Source organism: Oryzias latipes, chromosome 2 (assembly GCF_053564925.1).
Source record: "Oryzias latipes strain Hd-rR chromosome 2, Olatipes_Hd-rR_3.1".
NCBI classification, from domain to species: Eukaryota; Metazoa; Chordata; class Actinopteri; order Beloniformes; family Adrianichthyidae; genus Oryzias; species Oryzias latipes.
Genome location: NC_136238.1, coordinates 19,786,405 through 19,806,936, shown reverse-complemented (window position 1 = coordinate 19,806,936; position 20,532 = coordinate 19,786,405). Strand labels below are relative to the sequence as shown.

Below are 20,532 nucleotides of genomic sequence, written 5' to 3'. Positions count from 1 at the left end.
TATTTTCCGTTGCTATATTTAGATTTTTTTATTTTATTTACTTAAACAAAAAAATGATACTTTTTCTTAAAACATTTTTTTTATCAAGTATCAAGACCTCACATAATGTGTATTGAATTATTTTCCTGATTTAAACCGTTAACTATAATGGAATTGCTTGGCACAAAAGTCAACGTCATCATTTTGTCATAAAAATAAAAGGTTTGCCTGAAGGGAAAAACAGTAAAAACTAAGGAGGGGTCCTGTTGGACTTTGTACCTTTGCTCTCACAGCTTTATGAAAATAAAACGACGGAGGTCATAAACACAGCAGAAACCAAGTTGGTTAAATAACTTTGTTTGAACATGTAATAAAGCTGAGATGCCGACTTCCATCTCGTCAAATTGGAGATTTGCATCTTTGTTAATGAGAGTGCTGAGTTTAGGTGAAATTTGACTCACTTTGAGGGTCTTTTAATGCGTGTTGCTGATGGCTCACACGGGAAGTGTTTGTTGTGACTGACGATCGTGTGTGTTTGTTGTTTCAGGGGAAGCTGCAGGTGTTTGTTCACCATGTAACTCAGGTGAGAAAGAACACCAGGAAGAAACAAAACCGGTGCTTTGTGGAAACAGGAAGCCGGACAAGCAGAACTGTTGCCTGAGGCTGTTTTGAGTTCCTAATGCCATCAGTTTTTACCAGGCCAAAGACTATCCGGGTGGACTGGCGCCTTGACTTACTATGACCTACTTGGCCCACACGGCCCACGTCCAGTTTGTCGCCCTGTGGTCGGCGTTTATTGGCTGGACGCTCACCGCCGTGGCTCTTGGACTTATCCAGTGGAGGGTGTGGCTCGTCCCCAGTAGTGATGTGATCACGTCGGGGGTGGTCTGGGTGGGACTCTGGAGGACCTGTTTCCACAGCCACACTGAAGTGACTGATGGCTGGGCGATCATGAAGTGCAACTCCATAAGGTTGACTGAAGCCTTCACGCCTCCAGAGGTAGCAGCGGGTCAGGTCCTCATGCTCCTGTCCCTGCTGGTGGGACTTTGTGGGAACGCGGGCGGAGTTTATGCCATGAGGAACGCTTACTTCGGGACGAATGAATACTCCTGTGTTCGTCTGGGTTTTGTCGTCACCGGAGCCTTCTGTTTGCTGGCCGCCACGACGTCACTGATTCCTCTGTTGTGGAATCTGAGCTCTGTGGTGGCCAACCAGACCATCCACTTCCCACCGGAGTTCAGACTGCCTCAGGCGCCGGAGTCGCAACACGTGGGCTGCGGGATTTGGATTGGGATGGTAGGCGCAGCCCTGACGGCTGTGTCAGGGATCGTCTTCAGTTCCTACAGGGTGGCGGGGAGGTTTCAGCATCAGATTCAGCCTTCTCTGAGGGAGCAGCTGCAGCAGGACTCTTCTGCACCTTCCACGATGGACTACAGTGGGGTCGGCGTCAGGGGGCTGGACAACCCTGGATTTGAATTTGACGATCACCTGTAAAAAAGCAGGTTCTTCTGCTTTGAACTCTTTGGTCACTTTTGTAAACATTTTCTCAAAGGTGTGCTCTGCAGACTGCAAACTTCACCAATAAACGGGTAATCTAGTTCCAGACTGTCTTCAGAACATGTGCAAGTGTTTGACTGGTGGAACAACAGCTTCAGATAGATAATCCAGACTAAGAAGGGGCACTAGGGGCTGCTGCTGATTGGCTGGATAGACTCAATCCAGATAATCAGTTGGAGTCATTTGGAAAACAAATGGGACAGAGCTCTCCAGGAGCCTGAAGTCTTCCACCTTTGGTGTAATGTACAGTGGATCTCTCAAGTTTAGGGAACTGGATGTAAACAAATACCTTTGTCTTCTTCCCCCACTGGCCTAAGGAGATTACTGAAGAACAAACATTTGACCTTTAACCCCTTTAACATTCTTGGACTACCCCTAACTCTTCCACCGTTTATACAATTAACGTAATTCCAGCAGATTCTGAAGCGCAGAAAAGCAACTTGATAGCAGTTGACGTGACGTGCTTACGCAATCGACGTAAAAATAAGGTCATACGGACGCAGCTACCTGGGATATGCAACACTTGAAAGTAAAGCATTGCAAAGCTGCTTTTCTCCACCGTTGGAATTACTTTAATTGCGTAAATGGTCGAAGAGGTCCTGTAGTTCAAAGGGTGTGTTATTTTACTGTTATCAGCAACCTGTTCACGCAGAAACTTAAACACCAGTGTTGACATTCTTTTGACTACCATAACTCTTCAATAGTATGCGCAATTGGCACGATTCCAGTAGATTCTGAAGCGCAGGAAAGCAGTCTTGCGGTGATATACTACTGTACACTTTAAAGTAATGAAGTGCTTATGCAATCAACATAATTAGCTGGTTCTGTCGCTAAAAAAGGCGGCTTTGTGCCGATATGCAACATTTTAACGTAAAGTGTTGCATATCGGCACAAAGTTGCTTTTCTCAGCGACAAAATCGTTTGGATTGCTTTATTAATATTAATGAATAGTAATACATTTTATTTCAAGTGCCTTTCGGGTCACCCAAGGTCACTGTACAAGAAAAAACAGAATCAATCAATAAGAAATTAAAAGGATAAAACATGAATAAGACATGAAGATCAAGATAAAACATCAATAAGACAGTAAAAACAGGATAGAAAAACAACAGACAAAATGAAGTTGTGTTAACTGAATGGATTATCCCTTGTGCTATCCTAGGCACTTTAACATTGGGAGTTGGGTCATCTAGACCCACTAAACAGTGCGCTGAACCTTTTTTCTTCAATGATTTGTGATCTTCACTGGTGTCCATGGATTACATGAAATCTTTCCACCTTTATCCACCTTTGTCATGGTAGGGAGAACACGTCAATGTAAGGGTGGGGTCATCTAAGATAGCACAAGGGTTACCTGTTCGATTGTTTGAAGACATAGGTTTTGAGTTCGGATTTGAACAGTGGCAGAGAGTCAGTGTTGCGTAGATCGGGAGGAAGAGAATTCCATAGCTGGGTGGTCAGAGCGACTGAAAGCTCTGCCCGCCATGGTGACAAGACAGGCAGGTGGGACGTGGAGCTGGAGAGAGGAAGAGGAGCGGAGAAAGCGGGAGGGAATGGAAATGTGCAGAAGAACTTCGAAGAGAAGAACGGTCGAAGAGTTACGGTACTTCAAAGAGTGTTTTCTGTTACTGTTGTCGGTGACGGTTCTGATGTTAACCAGAGCTTTAACTCCAATGTTGACGTTCTTTTGACAACCTTAACTCTTTAACCATTCACACAAATGTCATTCCAGCGGATGAAAAGCAGCCTTGCGCTGATATGGAATGCTTTAGAGTCATGAAGTACCTGCACAATCAGCGTATATCGGCTGCTTCTGTCACATAGAAAGATGGCTTTGCGGCGATGTGCAACATCTAACAATAGTAATGTGTTGCGCATTGGTTCAAAGCCGATATGAAAAGCTGTTTTGTTCCGAGTCAGAATTAGCTGATTCACGTTGATTGCATTAACGGTTGAAGAATTATGGCATATCAAAGAGCGATTGTGGGTGTTACCTTTCAACCTCACTGTTGCTAAAGGGTTAACTTAATGTAGATGGGTTAGTGTTTTAGTGATGTCAGACCCCAATGGGGTTCTTCTAATCTAGACTGTTACGTCCCTGGGGAGGGCACAACAGCACAACCATGAAATAAGACAAGAAGTCAAGAATGATTGATATATACATACATATATATATATATATATATATATATATATATATATATATATATATATATATATATATATATATATATATATATATATATATATATATATATATATATATATATATATATATATAGTTTATAGTATTGACTTGAAGGATTCAGGCTGCTGCAAACCATTACCCCCCCCCAAAAAAAACTTAACTTAAGTGAATCTTCTCAGAAAGTTATAGGAAGAATGGGAGAATCTTGGATCACGGGGATGGCGCTGGCGCAAAAATACGAGTGGCGAACCTTTAATTGAAAGATTGCAGGTGCAATTCCTTAGCCTGCCCCCCATGTGCCAAAGTGTCCTTGGGCAAGACACTGAATTGCACATTGATCCTGGTGGTTACAGGTTGGTACCAGTGCCAGTGTGTGAATGTGTGTATGTGTGCATGGGATTGTGACTGTAAAGCCCTTTGGACCTTCAAAGGGAAGGTAGTACAGCTATTTAGAAAAACCTTTATTGTCCCCATAATTCTTGACTCAAAAGATTAGAACCATTTTAGTAAATTAAAATGATTTGGAAGCTGCAAACATTTCCTTTCATTTCCACGTTTTTGGGCTCACTGCATTGATCATTGGTGACGTGGATGATCCACAGCAGCTACTGAAATAGTGATGACATTTTTATGTCTATGTTCCCTAGCAACCAGTTGGTAAACGGTTGAAACCACTTCAACGTCGCAACCACAAACGTATGATCCGAGACCCCAAATTTTTGTGTGGTTGCCATGGTGACAAGTTATCTTGACCATCATTTCTAGAGCAAGTAGTTAATGTGCAGTGGCTTAAATTAGGATTATATTCGTAAGGAAAACTTCGGAGGCAGACTGTTTCTTTTCTTAAATATTTTATTCAAAAAAGCAGAACACTCATCTCCAGAATTTCAAACCATCTGTATCAACACTACTGGCGACGAGCCGGCTCGCATCACAGCCTGCACCGATTGTAGGGGAGGGACACCTCTCTCATTTGAATTCAGCCATGATTATTTATCTCAGATTAGATTATCCTTTAGAGGTTTAGATTCTGAGAGATGGAAGTCTACGATCGCAGGCGAGTCGGCGGCTGCCATAGGTGAACCCTCAACCCCTAAGGGGTTTGATCAAAACCAGCTTGGGCAGCTGATGTACTTGAGGAACGACATATGGCAGAGTTTCATTCTAGGATGCGAAAAAAACAACAGAAAAGCGATTCTGGTGAACTTCCTGTGGTTGATTGAGGACAAAAAAAGTGTTTAGTTTTTTTTCTGCAGGAAAAACAAAACAACAAAAAAGGTTCTTTTGAATCCAGAATGAAACTCCTGAACATAAATTACAGACAATGCTTGAGATATTTTACAGAATATATCTTACATGAATAAACACAACATATACAAGCACAGTTCTTTTTTTTCTTGATTTTTTTTTTTTTAAAGTGTCATGTGGGAAGGTTATTTTGTAGAAATTGAGTTCTGCATAAATGATGGCACATTATCTGCAGACTGTCGAATCCTCTAACCAATCAACAGAAAAACTTAACGAAAAGTTCTTCAAAGTTCTGTGCAAAGAACGGTTCCACCTCGGTCGGTTCTGCAGCTGAAGTTTAGGGGAGATGAAGGGGAGGGGGGGCAACGGGTTCTGCTTTATTGATCCAACACTCGACTTGGCGACCCGGAGAAAAGAAGGACCCAACCTCATCTGAGAGTGGAATAGATCAACAGGAAATGGACCTGCTCCCTCGTTTAGCCCCGCCCCCCTTCATTTGGACAGACGCTTTGGTCCGTTCCAGGAAAACAACTTTTTTTGTTTTGAATAGATGGAAAGATCAGAAGCATGCCGCTCTGGTATGCTTCTGATCGGTTTCTTTTTACGGTTTCTGTAACCGCACTTACCCAGAATGCCATCTGACATATTTCCTCTATGAGACAATTTTAAAAAACATTTTGGGGAGGAAGAAGCTCCTAAAAACCATTTTCCTGCAAAAGCACATCATTCCAGCAAGGTTGATAAAATAAAAATTTAAAACACGAAAGCGAAATGGTTGCCGGTAAAAATCTTAGAGTGTCCTCCGACGGCAGAGCCACAGGTTCGAGTCCTCGGTCTGTCCGCCTCCCCGACCGCACACATGGAAGCCCTGATTGAGTCCTTTTGCTTTTTTGATTCAGATGGTTTGAAACTTAACAGAAATACATACATACATACAAAACCAAATGATAAAAAACATGAATAAAAGGGGAAAAAAAAGAAGAAAAAAAAACATCAGAAATTGTGGCTTTAATGATTCCAAAGTCCGCCGGTCTGTTCTTGATAAACTTCGATGACGTCCTCATCCTCCATGCCCAGCTATAAAAAAACAGAAGAAAACACAAACCTTAGTGACCACTAGTGCTTGGTTTTCGCTCTTGCGAGTGTCGCTTACCTCTTTTGGGGTTTGGTTATCTGCGATTCTCTGTCCCTCAAAAAGAAACCGTAGCGTGCTCGCCAGGACTCCCTGAAAGAAACGTCATCCTCTGCTGTTAGACCATTAGGAGATTTTTATTTTTCCTTCAATCAGCTCTCCTTGAACGCCGCCGCGAGGCGCTAGGAGCACGAGTAACGATTACATAGACGAGCTTTTAGGTGTAACCCTTATGCTATCTTAGATGACCCCACCCTTACATTGACGTGTTCTCCCTACCATGACAAAAGTGGAAAGATTTCATGTAATCCATGGACACCAGTGAAGATCACAAATCATTGAAGAAGAAAGGTTAAGCGCACTGTCTAGTGGGTCTAGATGACCCAACTCCTAATGTTAAAGGGCCTAGGATAGCACAAGGGTTAAAGAAAATTAAGCTTAAAATTACATTTAAAATTGGGTTATTTTTTTTTTATATTTAAAATCGTTGTGAATCAGGAGCAGACAAAATTAAACTTAGTTGGAAAAAGGTTGCAGGTATGATTCCAAAGCTACTACGGCAAGCCACAAGGCTCCCTTGCAGACAAATAGACTCGTGTAACTTTTTTTTATTTTCCTCGTCCGAGCATCCGGATCCAAACTGTGCAGCTGGATAGCTCCGATATTGCTCGCCATTTTTGTTGCACTGCTAATATTAGCTTGGGAGTCTTAGTAAGCTAGCGGGAGAGCGTGTCAAAAAAATAAATAAAAATCACTAGGAACTTTTTATTTTTTGCAATAGATCAAAAGATGATCAGAGTTATCTTTTTTTTAAATAATGGCGTGTTCTACCATAAGGAACTGCATTTGGATGGATCTGCGAAGGCTGTCATTGGAAAAGTGGCGATGCGTCTTCCTCTTCATACCTGTCTCTGGCTGTAAGACTCTTTCAGCTTCTTTAGATGTGTGGTCATTTTCACCTTGAAGTGGATTTCACTGCTGTCCTGTGGGCAGAAACGGACACACACAAAAAGGTGATGCAGCTCAAAAACAATAACAACTTCCAGCATTAAAACGAATACATCTGTAAATGATAAAGAATTGGCAGAATCATTGACCAAAAATAATAGCCTTCTATAAACAATAATAGAGACACCACCACGTGCCATAACTTTATTTGAAATGGAGTAGAATACGGTTTATTTCTAAATGCAGACAGTAGTGACAACAAAAGCAGAGACACAAAAACAACCTACCTGACCGATCACTTTTAGTTTGATGTACTCTCCATCTTTCTTGTCGCCTCCGTCCTGATTGGAAGGTTTCGTCTCCTGACAGAAACATCACAAAACATTGCTACATGATGCGACCGCTAGCACGCTTTCGAGGAAGGCCCGTCTGTTTACTCCGCGGGTTCCACGAACACAGAGAACATCCACCATAGACACGAGTGTGGGTTCGGTCCCGCCAGCACCAGTTCTGACCCCCCCCCCAAAAAAAAATCTCAAAAAACTACACAAAAGCTCACGTGGAGGGTAAAAAAAAATCGCTAAGTTCAGTCAGAGGCCTGCAGCTAGAACAGCTAACGGTTAGCATGTTGTTAGATAATCACGTACGAGGCAGCGTCCATAACAAACACATTATCGATTTCTTAGTAAAGTGTTGACAGAAAATCATTCGAACTCTTCAACGTTCTTTTTCTTACCGTGTCTGACATGTTTATCCTGACTGTGTGCGGGAGGGGGAGGGAATCCCTTCAAGGTGTAGCGTTAGCTTTTAGCGGTGGCTCTTGCTTTATGTTGTGAGGAATGCGACATCAAACGGAAGTGACGCAGGGCTGTTCAAAATAAAAGTCGCGTGAAGGAATTTGTTTTGTAGCGGATTGTCTCCATAAGAAAAGCGCGCGCGCGCACACACACACACACACTCATACAAAAACCTTGCCTTTTCCAGTATTATGAAGTCTTTACTCCTGTTCAATATTCAAATGCAATATATATGTTTAGATTAAATTTATATATTTTTAACATGGGCTTAAAAAATAGCATTTTATGATAATTTAATAAATAACTATATATATATAGAGAGAGAGAGAGAGAGAGAGAGAGAGAGAGAGAGAGAGAGAGAGAGAGAGAGAGAGAGAGAGAGAGAGAGAGGATGAAACAGTCGACAGCCGACAGTGTGCTCAGTGAATGTCTCAGGCAATGGAGAGCAGAGGATACAGTGCTGGAGGACAGATCCTCATGGGAAGACAAACCCCTGCATGGGACGTACCACCGGACCATAACTGAAGTGGCTGATATCAAGAAGTCCTACCAATGGCTAGAGAGGGCTGGCCTACAGGACAGCACTGATGCGCTCCTCCTGGCAGCTCAGGAACAAGCCCTGAGCACCAGAGCAATAGAGGCTCAGATCTACCACACCAGACAAGACCCAAGGTGTAGGCTGTGCAAATAAGCGCCTGAAACAATCCAGCACATAACTGCAGGGTGTAAGATGCTGGCAGGGAAAGCATACATGGAGCACCACAATCAAGCAGCTGGAATAATATACAGGAACATGTGTGCAGAATATGGACTGGAAACCCCAAGGTCAAAATGGGAAACACCTCCGAAGGTGGTAGAGAATGAGAGGGCAAAAATCCTGTGGGACTTCCAGATCCAGACTGATAGGATGGTAATGGCGAACCAACCAGACATTGTAGTGGTGGATAAAGAACAGAGGAAAGCCGTTGTGGTGGATGTGGCAGTGCCAAGCGATGGGAACATCAGGAAGAAGGAACATGAGAAACTGGAGAAATACCAGGGACTCAGAGAAGAACTGGAGAAAGCATGGAAAGTGAATGTGACAGTGGTGCCTGTGGTAATTGGAGCACTCGGGGCAGTAACCCCCAAGCTGGAGGAGTGGCTACAACAGATCCCTGGAAAGACCTCAGACCTCTCAGTCCAGAAAAGCGCAGTGCTAGGAACAGCTAAGATACTGCAGGACCCTCAAGCTCCCAGGCCTCTGGTAGAGGACCCGAGCTTGGAGGAGAAACCACCCGCGGAGGGTGAGAGAGGCGTTTTTTAAATGTATATATAGTTTTCGTGTTTGTTTTTATATTATTTATTTATTTTGTATTGGTGCAAAGCACGTTCGGTTGTGCTTTTGTAGGAAAAGAGCTATATAAATAAAGTTTGATTTGATGTAATCTTCAATATTCTAACTTTGAAGAATCATAGTTTATTAGAGACTTTTCACATGTTGATAATTAATATAATGTCAATTAAAATACTCTTGTTGTTTTAGATTTTTACAAGGCATTTTTAAGCCCCCCCCCCCCCCCATCACTCTGGAATGGCAGAGTTTATAGTAGACATTCTTTAAAAAAAAACAAAACAAATTTAGAAGTCGAGGATCCCACATCTATTGAAGTTTGTTTAAATGCAGTCTTAATTCCGTTGAGGTTTTGTCAAAGTAAAATAAATAAGCCAATGTTTATTAGGAAACCCACTTTAAGCTTTTACTTTTGTAGGTGCACTGAAGTACTTCCGGTTATAAGGAATTGTGTTTTCTCATGAAGCTTGATTTAACTCCAGGGTCAACGGCGAGCCGAGCCACTGTTAACCAAGGTGTAAAGTGCAACGAAATGAGAGGTGTCGATTAAATTGGCCCTTCAGTCGCGCACAGACACGGAAAGGCGTTCCTGGACGACCGTGTCGTCTTGGTCACAGACGCGGAAAGTGCGGGATAAACCGACGGCCGTCGGGCCTCGTCGTCGTGGCCCAGCGGGACTCGGGGTGAAGTTAAGAGCGGACTGCCAAACTTCTGCTTCCTCCCAGCGACTCTCCGCAGGGCCCGGGGCTCCTGTCACCGGCCGTGTGGATGAGTAGTTGGACCGCGGTGCAAACAACCCACAGGTGAGACTATATGACAGATGAATGTCGCTTGAAATGACTCGGTGGTTGGCTCTGTTGTGTTTTGTTAACGCCAGTGTTGACCCGACGAGTTTCGATGATCTCTGCGGCTAGCTGTTAGCATTAGCTTGACAACAACTTCCCTGGCCTGACAGCTACTGGTTCTACACGCAGCCGCTGCGCTTCCTCCATCGGGTTCACGCATGCTGTTGTTGTGTTTGCATGTCCAAACGAAAGCAAATCGCAAAGGGTGCGCTGTCACAGCGCAATGAAATGTCAAAATAAAGCTAGCAACAGTTGTTAGCTTCCGGGACAATTCAAGCTAACTTGGAAATTCACAGCTAGCTTGTTATCCAGTAAAAACAGCCGCAGTTTCGGTGTTTCTGGTTTTAGCTTTGCCCCAATAAATAGATGTTGATCACAAGTTTCTTAGCAGTGTTTACACCATGTTAGCTGAGCTTTAACGCTATGCTTAATGTCACGAAATTAAACTCTTTCCTTTGATGTTTAGCTAAGGAATGCTGCATGTTGTTGCCATGGTGTTAGCACAGCCATAGCACGAGTTTCCCCTTATAACAGCAGAGAGGGTTGATGATAAAACCAGTTATTATTCGCAGTGTTTACATGACATCTGTTATGTCAAGCCATACAAACACGCGTTCGGTTAGCTAGCATGATGCTTATTCTTATTTTTTCCTGTTTAAAATAACTTTATTGCTCAGACCAACAAAATGACAAAAGATGGTCAGGTGTTTTTTTTCTGGGTTATGTGGTAGTTCCTTAAGTTAAATGAATTGTGAAATGTGACGAAAAGCTATGAATGAGGTGATCATCTTATATCAACCAAACTGGGGTCAAAAGAGAACCAGTCTGGCAGATATTTGGGTAAGCTCAGTCTTGTTGCCGTGGAAACGCTGACAGTAAAGTTAACTTTAGCCATGTGAACTTGCCCTTTGTGTTGGATTGCCATGGGGAGGATGTTGACTTCATCACATGGAGTTTAAGGGGAAAAAATAAAAAAAAGAGTAGGAGAAATAGAAGATTGCAATAAATAACTTTATTCTATGCAGAGAATTCTATCTATAAAATGTCCTTCAGTGGTCCTGTAGTGACTTATGCTGTGTCTGAATTCCCACCCTAACCCCTACATAGTGCGTTCGCCCTTTTGTAGTGCTGTCCGGATCTACAATTCCAAAATCGAGTGCCCCCAGAGATTTCCCAGAAGTCTCTGTGAAAAACCAGTGTGCATCGATGCTCATTAGATCGGTGAATATAGACCACAATGCATTCCATCGGAACAATTTTTGCCCCAAAAAAATGTAATTAAATGTTTTTATTTTAAATAAATCATCAACCTTTTATCTTCGGAAGACAGTGGACTCATAAATAATCGTCGTAAAGCGCTCATATCAATTAGATTTTGACTTTGTGAAATCGATTATGTCATGTCTGCCGTTAAAAAATAAAAAAGTTTTGAGCATGGTGTTCGAATTACTTTTAAAATTCAGGGCGCTACATAGTGCCGCACTATATAGTTTGTTAGTAGTTAGGGAGGGAATTCGGACACAAGCTTAGTAAACCTTACTAAATGCTTTACAAAACACGTTTATGGGGATGTAGATACTTCTATCTTTAAAAAAAAATTGCAAAATGCAACATTTTGAAATAATCAAATGTGTAGATAAAAAAATGGTATTTGAACATGTGACTTTTACTGCCCGCGTATTAAATCAGTCCAATTTTTTCCCCCAAAACTTCACTTTATTTAATCCAGATTATTTGTTTATCAGATGATCTATTTCAAAACAAAGTTTTGATTCTTTTTCATTTTATTTTTTTAATCAGAACGATATACAGATTTTAGGCTGAACAAAGAGGAATTTTTCATTATTAAAATCTTTTATTTTTGACGTTTTTGTTTTTCATTTCTTTCATGAAGGCACCAAATACACAAAATTACAGATTAATCACAGATTGCAAAGTATTACAACTAGCATTAGCATTATTTGTGGACTGTAAACATTTACAAAATGAACAAATTCTTTTTCATCTGAAAATGAAGCACAATTAAAAAAAATATTAATCAGTCAAAATGATGAATGACCGAATAATTTATCCAAAAAGAATTAATTAATTAATAATAATTTTGGAAACAGTCGTTCTTTTGTTTATTTTTTTTAATGAAAAACTATTAGTTCTTTATATTTTGGACGGTAAAAGGAGAAGAAAGTTTTTTGTCCGTATTTGTTCATCCCATTTTATTCAAAAATGTTTTGTTTTGGTACGTTTAATTTGAGCTAAACATGAATACAGCAGTTTCATCTGTATAGCGGCGTTCACCGTTCTGTTTTAAATAAAGCTACTTAAATACCACAACAGCATTTGCGAGCATTTACAGATGTTTTAGATCCAAATCTGCTCATCAGTCGGAAGATAACCGTCTTTTAACTTGTGAAGCTTCACGCCGGGACTTCTGCTCCGCTGTTGCAGGAGGAAGGAATCCCTTTGATGGGAGAGTCCTCTTTCCTGGCCTCCTGGGTCAGCCGCCGTGCCATGATGATGGGTATGTATGCACTTTGTTGGCAGCGGGCTGTCGAGATCCTTTAGCCACTGTGTTTTGTTTTTTCAATTCCAGGTTTTGGCTTGTGACCTTTAGAAGCAGAGAGCATTCACCTCCGGCTGTCTGTTTGTTCCACTGTTCCCCCCACCATCTTTGATGGTAATTGGAGGTTCTGTCGTCCCACAGATGAGCAGGAGGCCCTGAACTCGATCATGCAGGACTTGGCCGAACTGCACCGCTCCAGCCGCCCCGCCACATTCCTGTCGGAGTTGGGAAAACCCAAAACTTCTTCACCCAAGAACCAGGTGAGCGCCGGACCCCTCTGAGGTGGTTTTTTTCTGAACTTTTACTGAAGTTAGGAGTTGCTGAGTTTCATTCCATTCTCCTCAGAACGATGTGAGGGTGAAGTTTGAATTCAGAGGGGAGAAGAGGTGAGACCCTTCCTTTTTGGTCCAAACATGGTCCGAACGGCACAGCCACCTCCTGACCTCTCGTCTCCTCCGCAGGATCCTGCAGTTTCCTCGACCCGTCAAGCTGGACGACCTGAAGGCGAAGGCAAAAGTGGCCTTCGGTCAGGCGATGGGCCTCCATTACTCTAACAACGAGGTACAGATCCGGAGGCCGAAGCGCAGAGGTGGCCCGGAGCAATCGCAGCGCCACACCCACGCCGTCTTTGCTCTTCCCTCCCACAGTTACTGATCCCGCTGGTGACCCAGGATGACCTGGACAAGGCCGTGGAGCTGCTGGATCGCAGCGTCCACATGAAGAGCCTGAAGATCCTCCTAGTAGTCCAGATGTCCTCGCAGGTCTGTTTGCTCCTTCTAGCAAGGGAGCAACTATTTTGAAAAAAAAACCTAGATGACGTACAATGAAAGAGACATTTTGATGTATGATAAGATTCTCACACTTAATGAAAAAGTTCCCAGAACAATAATGACTCATTAACTGTAAATGTGTGCCTTAATATCCACCACATCCTCATGTCCTTCGCTATCAAAGCTCAGACTGATGCCATAATCCCCTCATGATAACCTAAATAGTTTTTTGACTGTTGGAAGCACTCGCAGGTACGGAACTTGTCGAAGCAGCATTCGTGCTGAGAGCGCCTGGACGGTTTCTGTCCCCCTCCCGATGGAAGTGAGCGATGATTGGGTTGAGTTTGAAGATTTCAGCAACAAACGGTTAATTTAAAAAGAAAATGTTTCCTTAAAATAGTCAGGAAAATTCCTACCTGTGAGTATATAAAGCTGTTCATTTAGTCAGCAATATATGTTTAAGGTCGACCGAGCGTTAGCATTAGCCGTCCTATGGGGAATTCCATTATACGTTAGCATCAAGCTAGCAAATTTTGGCTTTGCTGCTGTCATGCGATTTCAACTTTTATGGATTAATTGATCAACCAACCCAGCCCTTCGTGATATGATTTCAAATGTTTATTGTGTTTCTAAATAATCCATTTTGGTAATTTTGGCATGATTGTTGTTTAAAGCCAATAAGAACATCAACATTGAGAAAGCCCAAATGCTTCCAAACATTAGCTTTAAGCCAGTCGGACCACCCAGTTTGCAGGGGGTCTTTGTTTGTCTGGCTTATCTGTTTTTGTTTTCTTTCCAGAACTCCCCCGCCTCCAACATGGACCTCCTTCCATCCCACGAGGAGCTGGATAACAGGGGCTTTGGGGTTGCGGACAAAAAGAGCATGCTGTCTCTGATTGGTCAGTCAGGTGATTTCCTTTTGTCTCCTTTATCAGCTAAAGGCGGCCAGCTTATGACCTCCAAGAAAAGTGAATGTAGATTAGAGATGGATGGATGAAAAGTCTGTGACTGTCGGATGCAGCACGGTTCCATCCCATTACTAACCCATAGAGTTCAATATGATGTTGGTCCATCTTTTGCACCTATTACAGTAGAATAATTAAATGAGTCTTAAGATAGATCCCTGGGGAACTCCTGACTGAGGTGAAGCCCCAGTTGAGTCTGAGAAACGTCAACAAGTCACAGCGAGGAGAACCGCTCCATGGAAAAATGGACGTGCAAAGCGACACAACCAATCGCCGCTCACCTGAGTTTCTCTTCCAACCGCAGGGTCCCTCTCGACCGACCGAAGCTCCCCTCCCCCAGGATACATTCCCGATCCTCTCCCACAGGTGGCACGAAACGGCTCCTTCACCAGCATCAACAGCGAGGGGGAGTTCATTCCTGAGAGTATGGATCCGGTATGGACTCTGCCTTAAACTTGGTTCTAATATTATTTCACATTTCCAACAAAAAGAAAAATGCACAACAACGTAGTGCGGAAACATTTTGGAATCCAGTTTGGATGCTATGCTCCTAATTTGTGAGGTTTTGGGAGTAAAATTATGGTTTTAGCTGTTGGAGTTAACTCAAAGTGATGTTTTGTTTTTGTTTTTTCTGTGAGGCATCAGAACGGCTGCCAGGTGCACGCATTACCCCAAAATAAATATTCATAGAACGTCTACAAGTTCAGAGTTCACCAGATGGTCGTTTGAAGTCTGAAAACTTCAAACAAATATGTCCAACTTTTTTAAGCTCTTCATTATTTTGCCTTCAGATGTTCGATCCCTTATCCATGAGCAGTCCGGAGAATTCCGCGTCAGGAAGCTGTCCGTCTTTAGACAGCCCGCTGGACGGGTGAGTGGCTCCACATTCCAGCTCAAGGCCTGGTGTGAAGCCTTAAAACCGACACACAGTAACTTTTCCTTTCGGTGTGTTGCAGGGAATACCCAAAGTCCAGGATGCCTCGAGCTCAGAGTTACCCGGACAACCACCAGGACTTCCCAGGTAAACCCTGAAACAGCTTTTGATCTCAAAGATTAAGAAAGGTTTTGTTTTGCTTTAGTCTTGGCTCCACCTCTGTGATAACTGTGCCGCTGTTTTCCCCCGCAGAGTCCGACCTTCCCGTGTTTGAGAAGTCCGGGAAAGGAGGGACGTATCCACGGAGATACGGCATTCCTTACGGCCTTCAGGATTACAGCGATGGTGGGGTGTTTTTCCTTCGCTCCTGTTCGTAACAGAGAGGAGACCGAAACGAATAATTCAGAGTATCTTGTTTGGCTTTCAGGGCGGAAGACCTTTCCGCGAGCTCGGCGGACGCAGGTCCACAACTTTCGCTCGCCCGTTAGCTTCAGTCCCACAGAGCAGTCCCCCAGCACCAGCAGCGGCAGCAGCGTCTTCACCCCCGACCTGGAGGAGGCCCCCGGCCCTGCCAGGAGGCGGAGAGGCAGCGACATCGAGTCGAACGCCAACCCCTCAGCCGGCCCCACCCTCTCCGTCATGGACATCAGCCCGCCCAGTCGCTGTAAGTGGACCGAGCGCGCCCCGCCCACCTGTAGCTCAGTGGTTAACCTGCCGTGTGCTTGCAGCTCCGCGTGCTCCCACCAACTGGCGTCTGGGGAAGCTGCTAGGTCAGGGGGCGTTTGGGCGGGTGTACCTGTGCTACGACGCAGACACTGGGCGGGAGTTGGCGGTCAAACAAGTCCAGTTTGACCCGGAGAGTCCGGAGACCAGCAAGGTGCATGGTTGTTGTTGTTTTTTTTTAGTGGAGGAGCGAGGGGTAGTATGCGTCGCAATTTCAAGCTTTTGATTGGCTCGTTCAGGAGGTGAGCGCGTTGGAGTGCGAGATCCAGCTCCTGAAGAACCTGTGCCACGAGCGGATCGTCCAGTACTACGGCTGCCTGCGGGACACCATGGAGCGGACGCTCTCCATCTTCATGGAGCACATGCCTGGAGTAAGCATCTGCCAACCCCTCCCCCAAATATCGATTTGAAGTCCTTGTCCACCCTGACCGTCAACTTCCTGTCTCAGGGTTCCATCAAAGACCAGCTGAAGTCGTACGGAGCTCTGACGGAAAACGTAACGCGCCGATACACCCGGCAAATCTTGGAGGGTGTGTCGTACCTGCACAGCAACATGATCGTGCATCGGGACATCAAAGGTGAGAAGGGGGAGGGGGGGTTGCTGGCGGGGCGCGGCAGAACTTTAGCGGGTGTCCTCTGGCTCCAGGGGCCAACATCTTGCGGGATTCCGTGGGTAACGTGAAGCTGGGAGACTTTGGCGCCAGCAGGCGGCTGCAGACCATCTGCCTGTCCGGGACAGGCATCAAGTCAGTGACCGGCACCCCCTACTGGATGAGCCCGGAGGTGATCAGCGGAGAAGGCTACGGCAGGAAGGCCGACATATGGTAAGGGCGCGCTCAGAAAGCGGCGTCCGGCACCGGCTGTAGGCGCCCATCCCCCAACAAATCTGCGCTTTGCTTTTAGGAGTGTCGGCTGTACCGTGGTGGAGATGCTAACTCAGCGGCCTCCGTGGGCGGAGTTCGAAGCCATGGCGGCCATCTTCAAAATCGCCACGCAGCCCACAAACCCGGAGCTGCCCGTGCACGTGTCGGACCACTGCCGCGAGTTCCTGAGGCGGATCTTTGTAGAGACCAAACAGCGCCCGTCTGCTGATGAGCTACTTAGGCATATCTTTGTTCATTAGCACCTTCAGTCCTTACAGAACTGCCAAACATATTGAAGCAGAAGGGGCGGGCCCCCAGGTGGCTCCGCCCCCCCTCGGATTCATGCTGAGGCTGCTATGGACAGGCGAGGGAGCGCGTGCTCCTCCGTCTCTGTACGAGACTGCAGACGGTGGTTTTATTTAGGTTTTCCTGCAACGTGCACCTTAATTTCTGAAACGTGGGGGCGAGCCCCTCCCTTCTGAAGCAGACAAACGCCCCTTTTTTTCACGTTTGTACGGTTTCTCTAAGTCGGTGTTGTGGACCTGCAGGAGGTGAAGCCCTGTCCCCACATCTCGCCGACCCGACCCAGAATGTAGTGTCCTGCCAAACCCCCAGAGAGCGCCGCCGTCGACCCCGCTGCTAAAGACGACCCCAACGCCCGCCGCTCCCCACCTCACCCTTCGTCTGACCTTCCCCGTCTTCGCCGCGTGCCTTTTTCTGTTTCAGGGCCGGTCTCGGTCGCTCAGCGTCGTTTTTGTCCTCCCGGATGATCTGCCTTCACGCCGTTTTGCCCAAAAACAAACCAGCCGGTTTCAGTTCAGCCTCACGTCCACCTATGCCTGGTTTATGCGGTTCTACAAACCTGGAAACCAAAACCTATCCCTGGTCCAACGTTGACCCCGGATTTAAGAGTTGGCTCTGACACAACACGAGAAGACGATCAGGGCTTGAAGCAGCTGAACGTCTCAAAGGTTTGCAGAAGCCCAGGGTCGCTTTGGGACATCCCACAGCCCTCCTCGTCTCCTGCTGGCCTTCCTCTTGAAGAGGTTTACAGGATCTTGCATCATGACTCCACATCGCAGCCTTTTTTACTGTTGTTTTTTGCAAACGTCCCCAACAGTCCAGAAGCAGCGCTGCAGTTTTTCTACTGTTTCTTCACCTCTTAGATGTTTCTTCTTCTCTTTGAAGGTGCAATCAGCAGATGTTAAAAGTAACGGTACAGATAAACAATCATTTGAACCCGGTACAGTCTCTGGTACGTGCTCCTTGCTGCTGTTTCCTCCGTGTCCACTAGGTGTCGATGACGAGTTGTATCCACAGATTGCCTCTTGCAGGTCGCGATGAAGTGGACTTCTGAGAGCACTTACGAGTTTTCTTTTTAAAAAAAATCTTTTGGTTTTCCAAAGCGGAAACATTCTCCGAGGCGGCCCACTGTTCCACCTCGATTCCCACAATGCACTATGGATGACTCACTGATGCTTTCTTACGGCTTCCTCACAGCTGCCGGATGCAGCTCGGTTCAGCCACCTTTTCTTTGCACATTTAAAGACTGTTTTGATTTATTTTTTTTGACGGCGTGTGTGCGTGTATGTGTGTTTTGAATGTCCAGCTAACTCTTACTGAATGTAATGTGTCATATTTACCATCAGGTGGCCTGGTTTCACCACAGTGGATTAACTCCAGTATTTGTCACCTGCAGGTACATCTGTAGTTCTCTCTGTAGCCGCTGCTGCCATTCCTGTGTGTTTGTATGTATGTGTGTGTATGCGTATGTATGTGTGTATGTTGATGTGCATTTACTGCACTTTGCTCATTGGTCACTTGAGCATTCTGATCATGGGGGGAGGCGTCAGGACTTTAAAGTTATGATTACAAAAAAGAGGAAATGATTTAAATAAAAATAAAAAATCAAATGTATCTTTTTTTTTGTTGTTTTTAAAAGAAAAGTACTCTTATATCCCACATGTTTGGTCTGTGTATTGTAAAAGAAGCCATGTTTATAATTCTAATTGGTTTGTGACCAATATGCCTGTTTATATCAGATCTGTATATCAGTGGTACGCATAATTTTTTAATATATATTTTTATTTTGCTTTTGTTTTGTAAATGGGAGATTTCATGCATGGTTGGGTCCAGAGAGACACAGCGGTGCTGTTGAACGGTTGCTATTTTTTTGGACAAATTCCTGGACCGTGGCGTCGGCTCCGGGGTCGATAATGACAGCAGTTATGAATACGATGATGAAAACAATAAAAGCTATTTATTTCACATGAACTCTTGGTTTTTACTCCCTATTTATTCAAGTGTTTGGTAGTTTGTGACAGACAATTGTATATTTTGAGCTATTATCGTTAAAGCATTACAACACAAATTTTAGATGTTGGGAACTTTATTTTGAAGGCCAAACTATTTCCAACGTTGCAGCTTTTGCACTTCCTGTTTGAGGCCAGTCTGAAATAAGACTGATTGGAGCCAAGTCACTAGGCGGCTTGTGACATATTTGCACAGGGGTTTGTTTCTTATGGACCAAACTGCAGCTAGAGCCACAAACTCCCACGTTATTGTTTACAAAAAAAGACTTAATTCGCGTTTTTGTGGCCATTACGCCATCCATTTAGAACATGTAGCTTTGAGATATAGACAATAGTATACCAATGTTATATTTTACTCTTAACAGCAGCTTATACAAGTTCCTTTCTGGTCACTCTCCCCTTGGAACGGAGGTACAGGACTGAAGTGAAGGGCCACTAGACTCAGGAACTCTTTCTTTTCCTCTGCCATCAGACTACATAACCCTTGTGCTATCTTAGATGACCCCACCCTTACATTGACGTGTTCTCCCTACCATGACAAAGGTGGATAAAGGTGGAAAGATTTCATGTAATCCATGGACACCAGTGAAAATCACAAATCATTGAAGAAAAAAGGTTCAGAGCACTGTCTAGTGGGTCTAGATGACCCAACTCCCAATGTTAAATTGCCTAGGATAGCACAAGGGTTAACAGCTGACAGGAGTCTGGAACACCTTGCACATCCTCATTGTTCATTATTGTTTATTATTACTGTTCTTGAACATTTAGAATTTGCATGACATCTTTTTATTTATTTTTTTGCAGTTTTATTTTTATTTATGTTATGTGTGAATTTTGAGTTTCCTGTACATTTCGTACTCCTATCTTTATTTTATTTTATTTAAATTAACCTTGGCATTCAGAGTAGACAGCAAAGTCAGAATTTAATTGTTTAGGAAAACCTGTTTCTTACTGTGCATACGACAATAAACCCTTTGAATCTTGAATATTTCAAAATAAAAGACACCGTTTGCCAAATAAGATCCAGATTTAATTGAATTAAAAATGCAGGAAAGTCAAAGTTAATATTTTCTATCATAACTTTAGTGCGCCTTCATCCTTATTCTCCTTTTAATATTAAATATAAGCATGACAAAATTAAGTCAAAATTCCCCTTTTAGAAAGAAATCTAAAGTAAATATAAATCCAATGATATACTTTAAGTACTTAACCTCTGGACAGCAACTATACTGTTGTGGTACAGAACTGTACTGTGTGTTTTAAGCATATTCTAATAATATTCCACCACAAAACCTAATAAACTTAACATAAAGAACTAAAACTACAAAAAAAATAATTTCTTTGGCTCCGGAGCCTCAGGTTCCAGACCCCTGTGTTAGCTTCTATTCACTTCAATGTAAAACGCCGCTTAACAACATAAAATAACTAAAATGTAGTTCTA

At 43.9% G+C, this 20,532-nt stretch overlaps 3 protein-coding genes across 5 annotated transcripts; 2 read left to right on the top strand and 1 right to left on the bottom strand.

The window, feature by feature from the left end:
* Positions 1-569: 569 nt before the first annotated feature.
* LOC105355443 (claudin-34-like) lies at positions 570-1,582 on the top strand. Its single transcript, XM_011482635.3, has one exon. The coding sequence runs from the start codon at positions 718-720 to the stop codon at positions 1,471-1,473; it is 756 nt and encodes a 251-aa protein (XP_011480937.1). The 5' UTR covers positions 570-717; the 3' UTR covers positions 1,474-1,582.
* Positions 1,583-5,959: 4,377 nt separating this feature from the next.
* On the bottom strand, positions 5,960-7,821 carry sumo1 (small ubiquitin like modifier 1). The gene is made up of 5 exons (NM_001172045.1): positions 7,789-7,821; positions 7,340-7,414; positions 7,010-7,087; positions 6,126-6,197; positions 5,960-6,049 (listed from the first exon to the last, which is right to left on the bottom strand). The coding sequence occupies exons 1-5, from the start codon at positions 7,798-7,800 to the stop codon at positions 5,981-5,983; spliced, it is 306 nt and encodes a 101-aa protein (NP_001165516.1). The 5' UTR covers positions 7,801-7,821; the 3' UTR covers positions 5,960-5,980.
* Positions 7,822-9,589: 1,768 nt separating this feature from the next.
* map3k2 (mitogen-activated protein kinase kinase kinase 2) lies at positions 9,590-19,053 on the top strand. Of its 3 annotated transcripts, none has more exons than XM_011482641.4 (17): positions 9,590-9,982; positions 12,470-12,542; positions 12,726-12,844; positions 12,930-12,970; positions 13,046-13,145; positions 13,232-13,345; positions 14,154-14,262; positions 14,624-14,754; positions 15,111-15,190; positions 15,276-15,340; positions 15,446-15,538; positions 15,621-15,857; positions 15,922-16,070; positions 16,156-16,287; positions 16,365-16,494; positions 16,563-16,740; positions 16,820-19,053. In XM_011482641.4, the coding sequence occupies exons 2-17, from the start codon at positions 12,488-12,490 to the stop codon at positions 17,037-17,039; spliced, it is 1,953 nt and encodes a 650-aa protein (XP_011480943.1). In that variant the 5' UTR covers positions 9,590-9,982; positions 12,470-12,487; the 3' UTR covers positions 17,040-19,053. The 3 variants fall into 3 exon arrangements, with proteins under 3 accessions (XP_011480943.1, XP_011480949.1, XP_078790053.1); XM_011482647.4 differs by having other exon boundaries at positions 9,612-9,982; positions 14,154-14,253; XM_078933927.1 differs by having other exon boundaries at positions 9,632-9,982; positions 12,615-12,844.
* Positions 19,054-20,532: the final 1,479 nt, after the last annotated feature.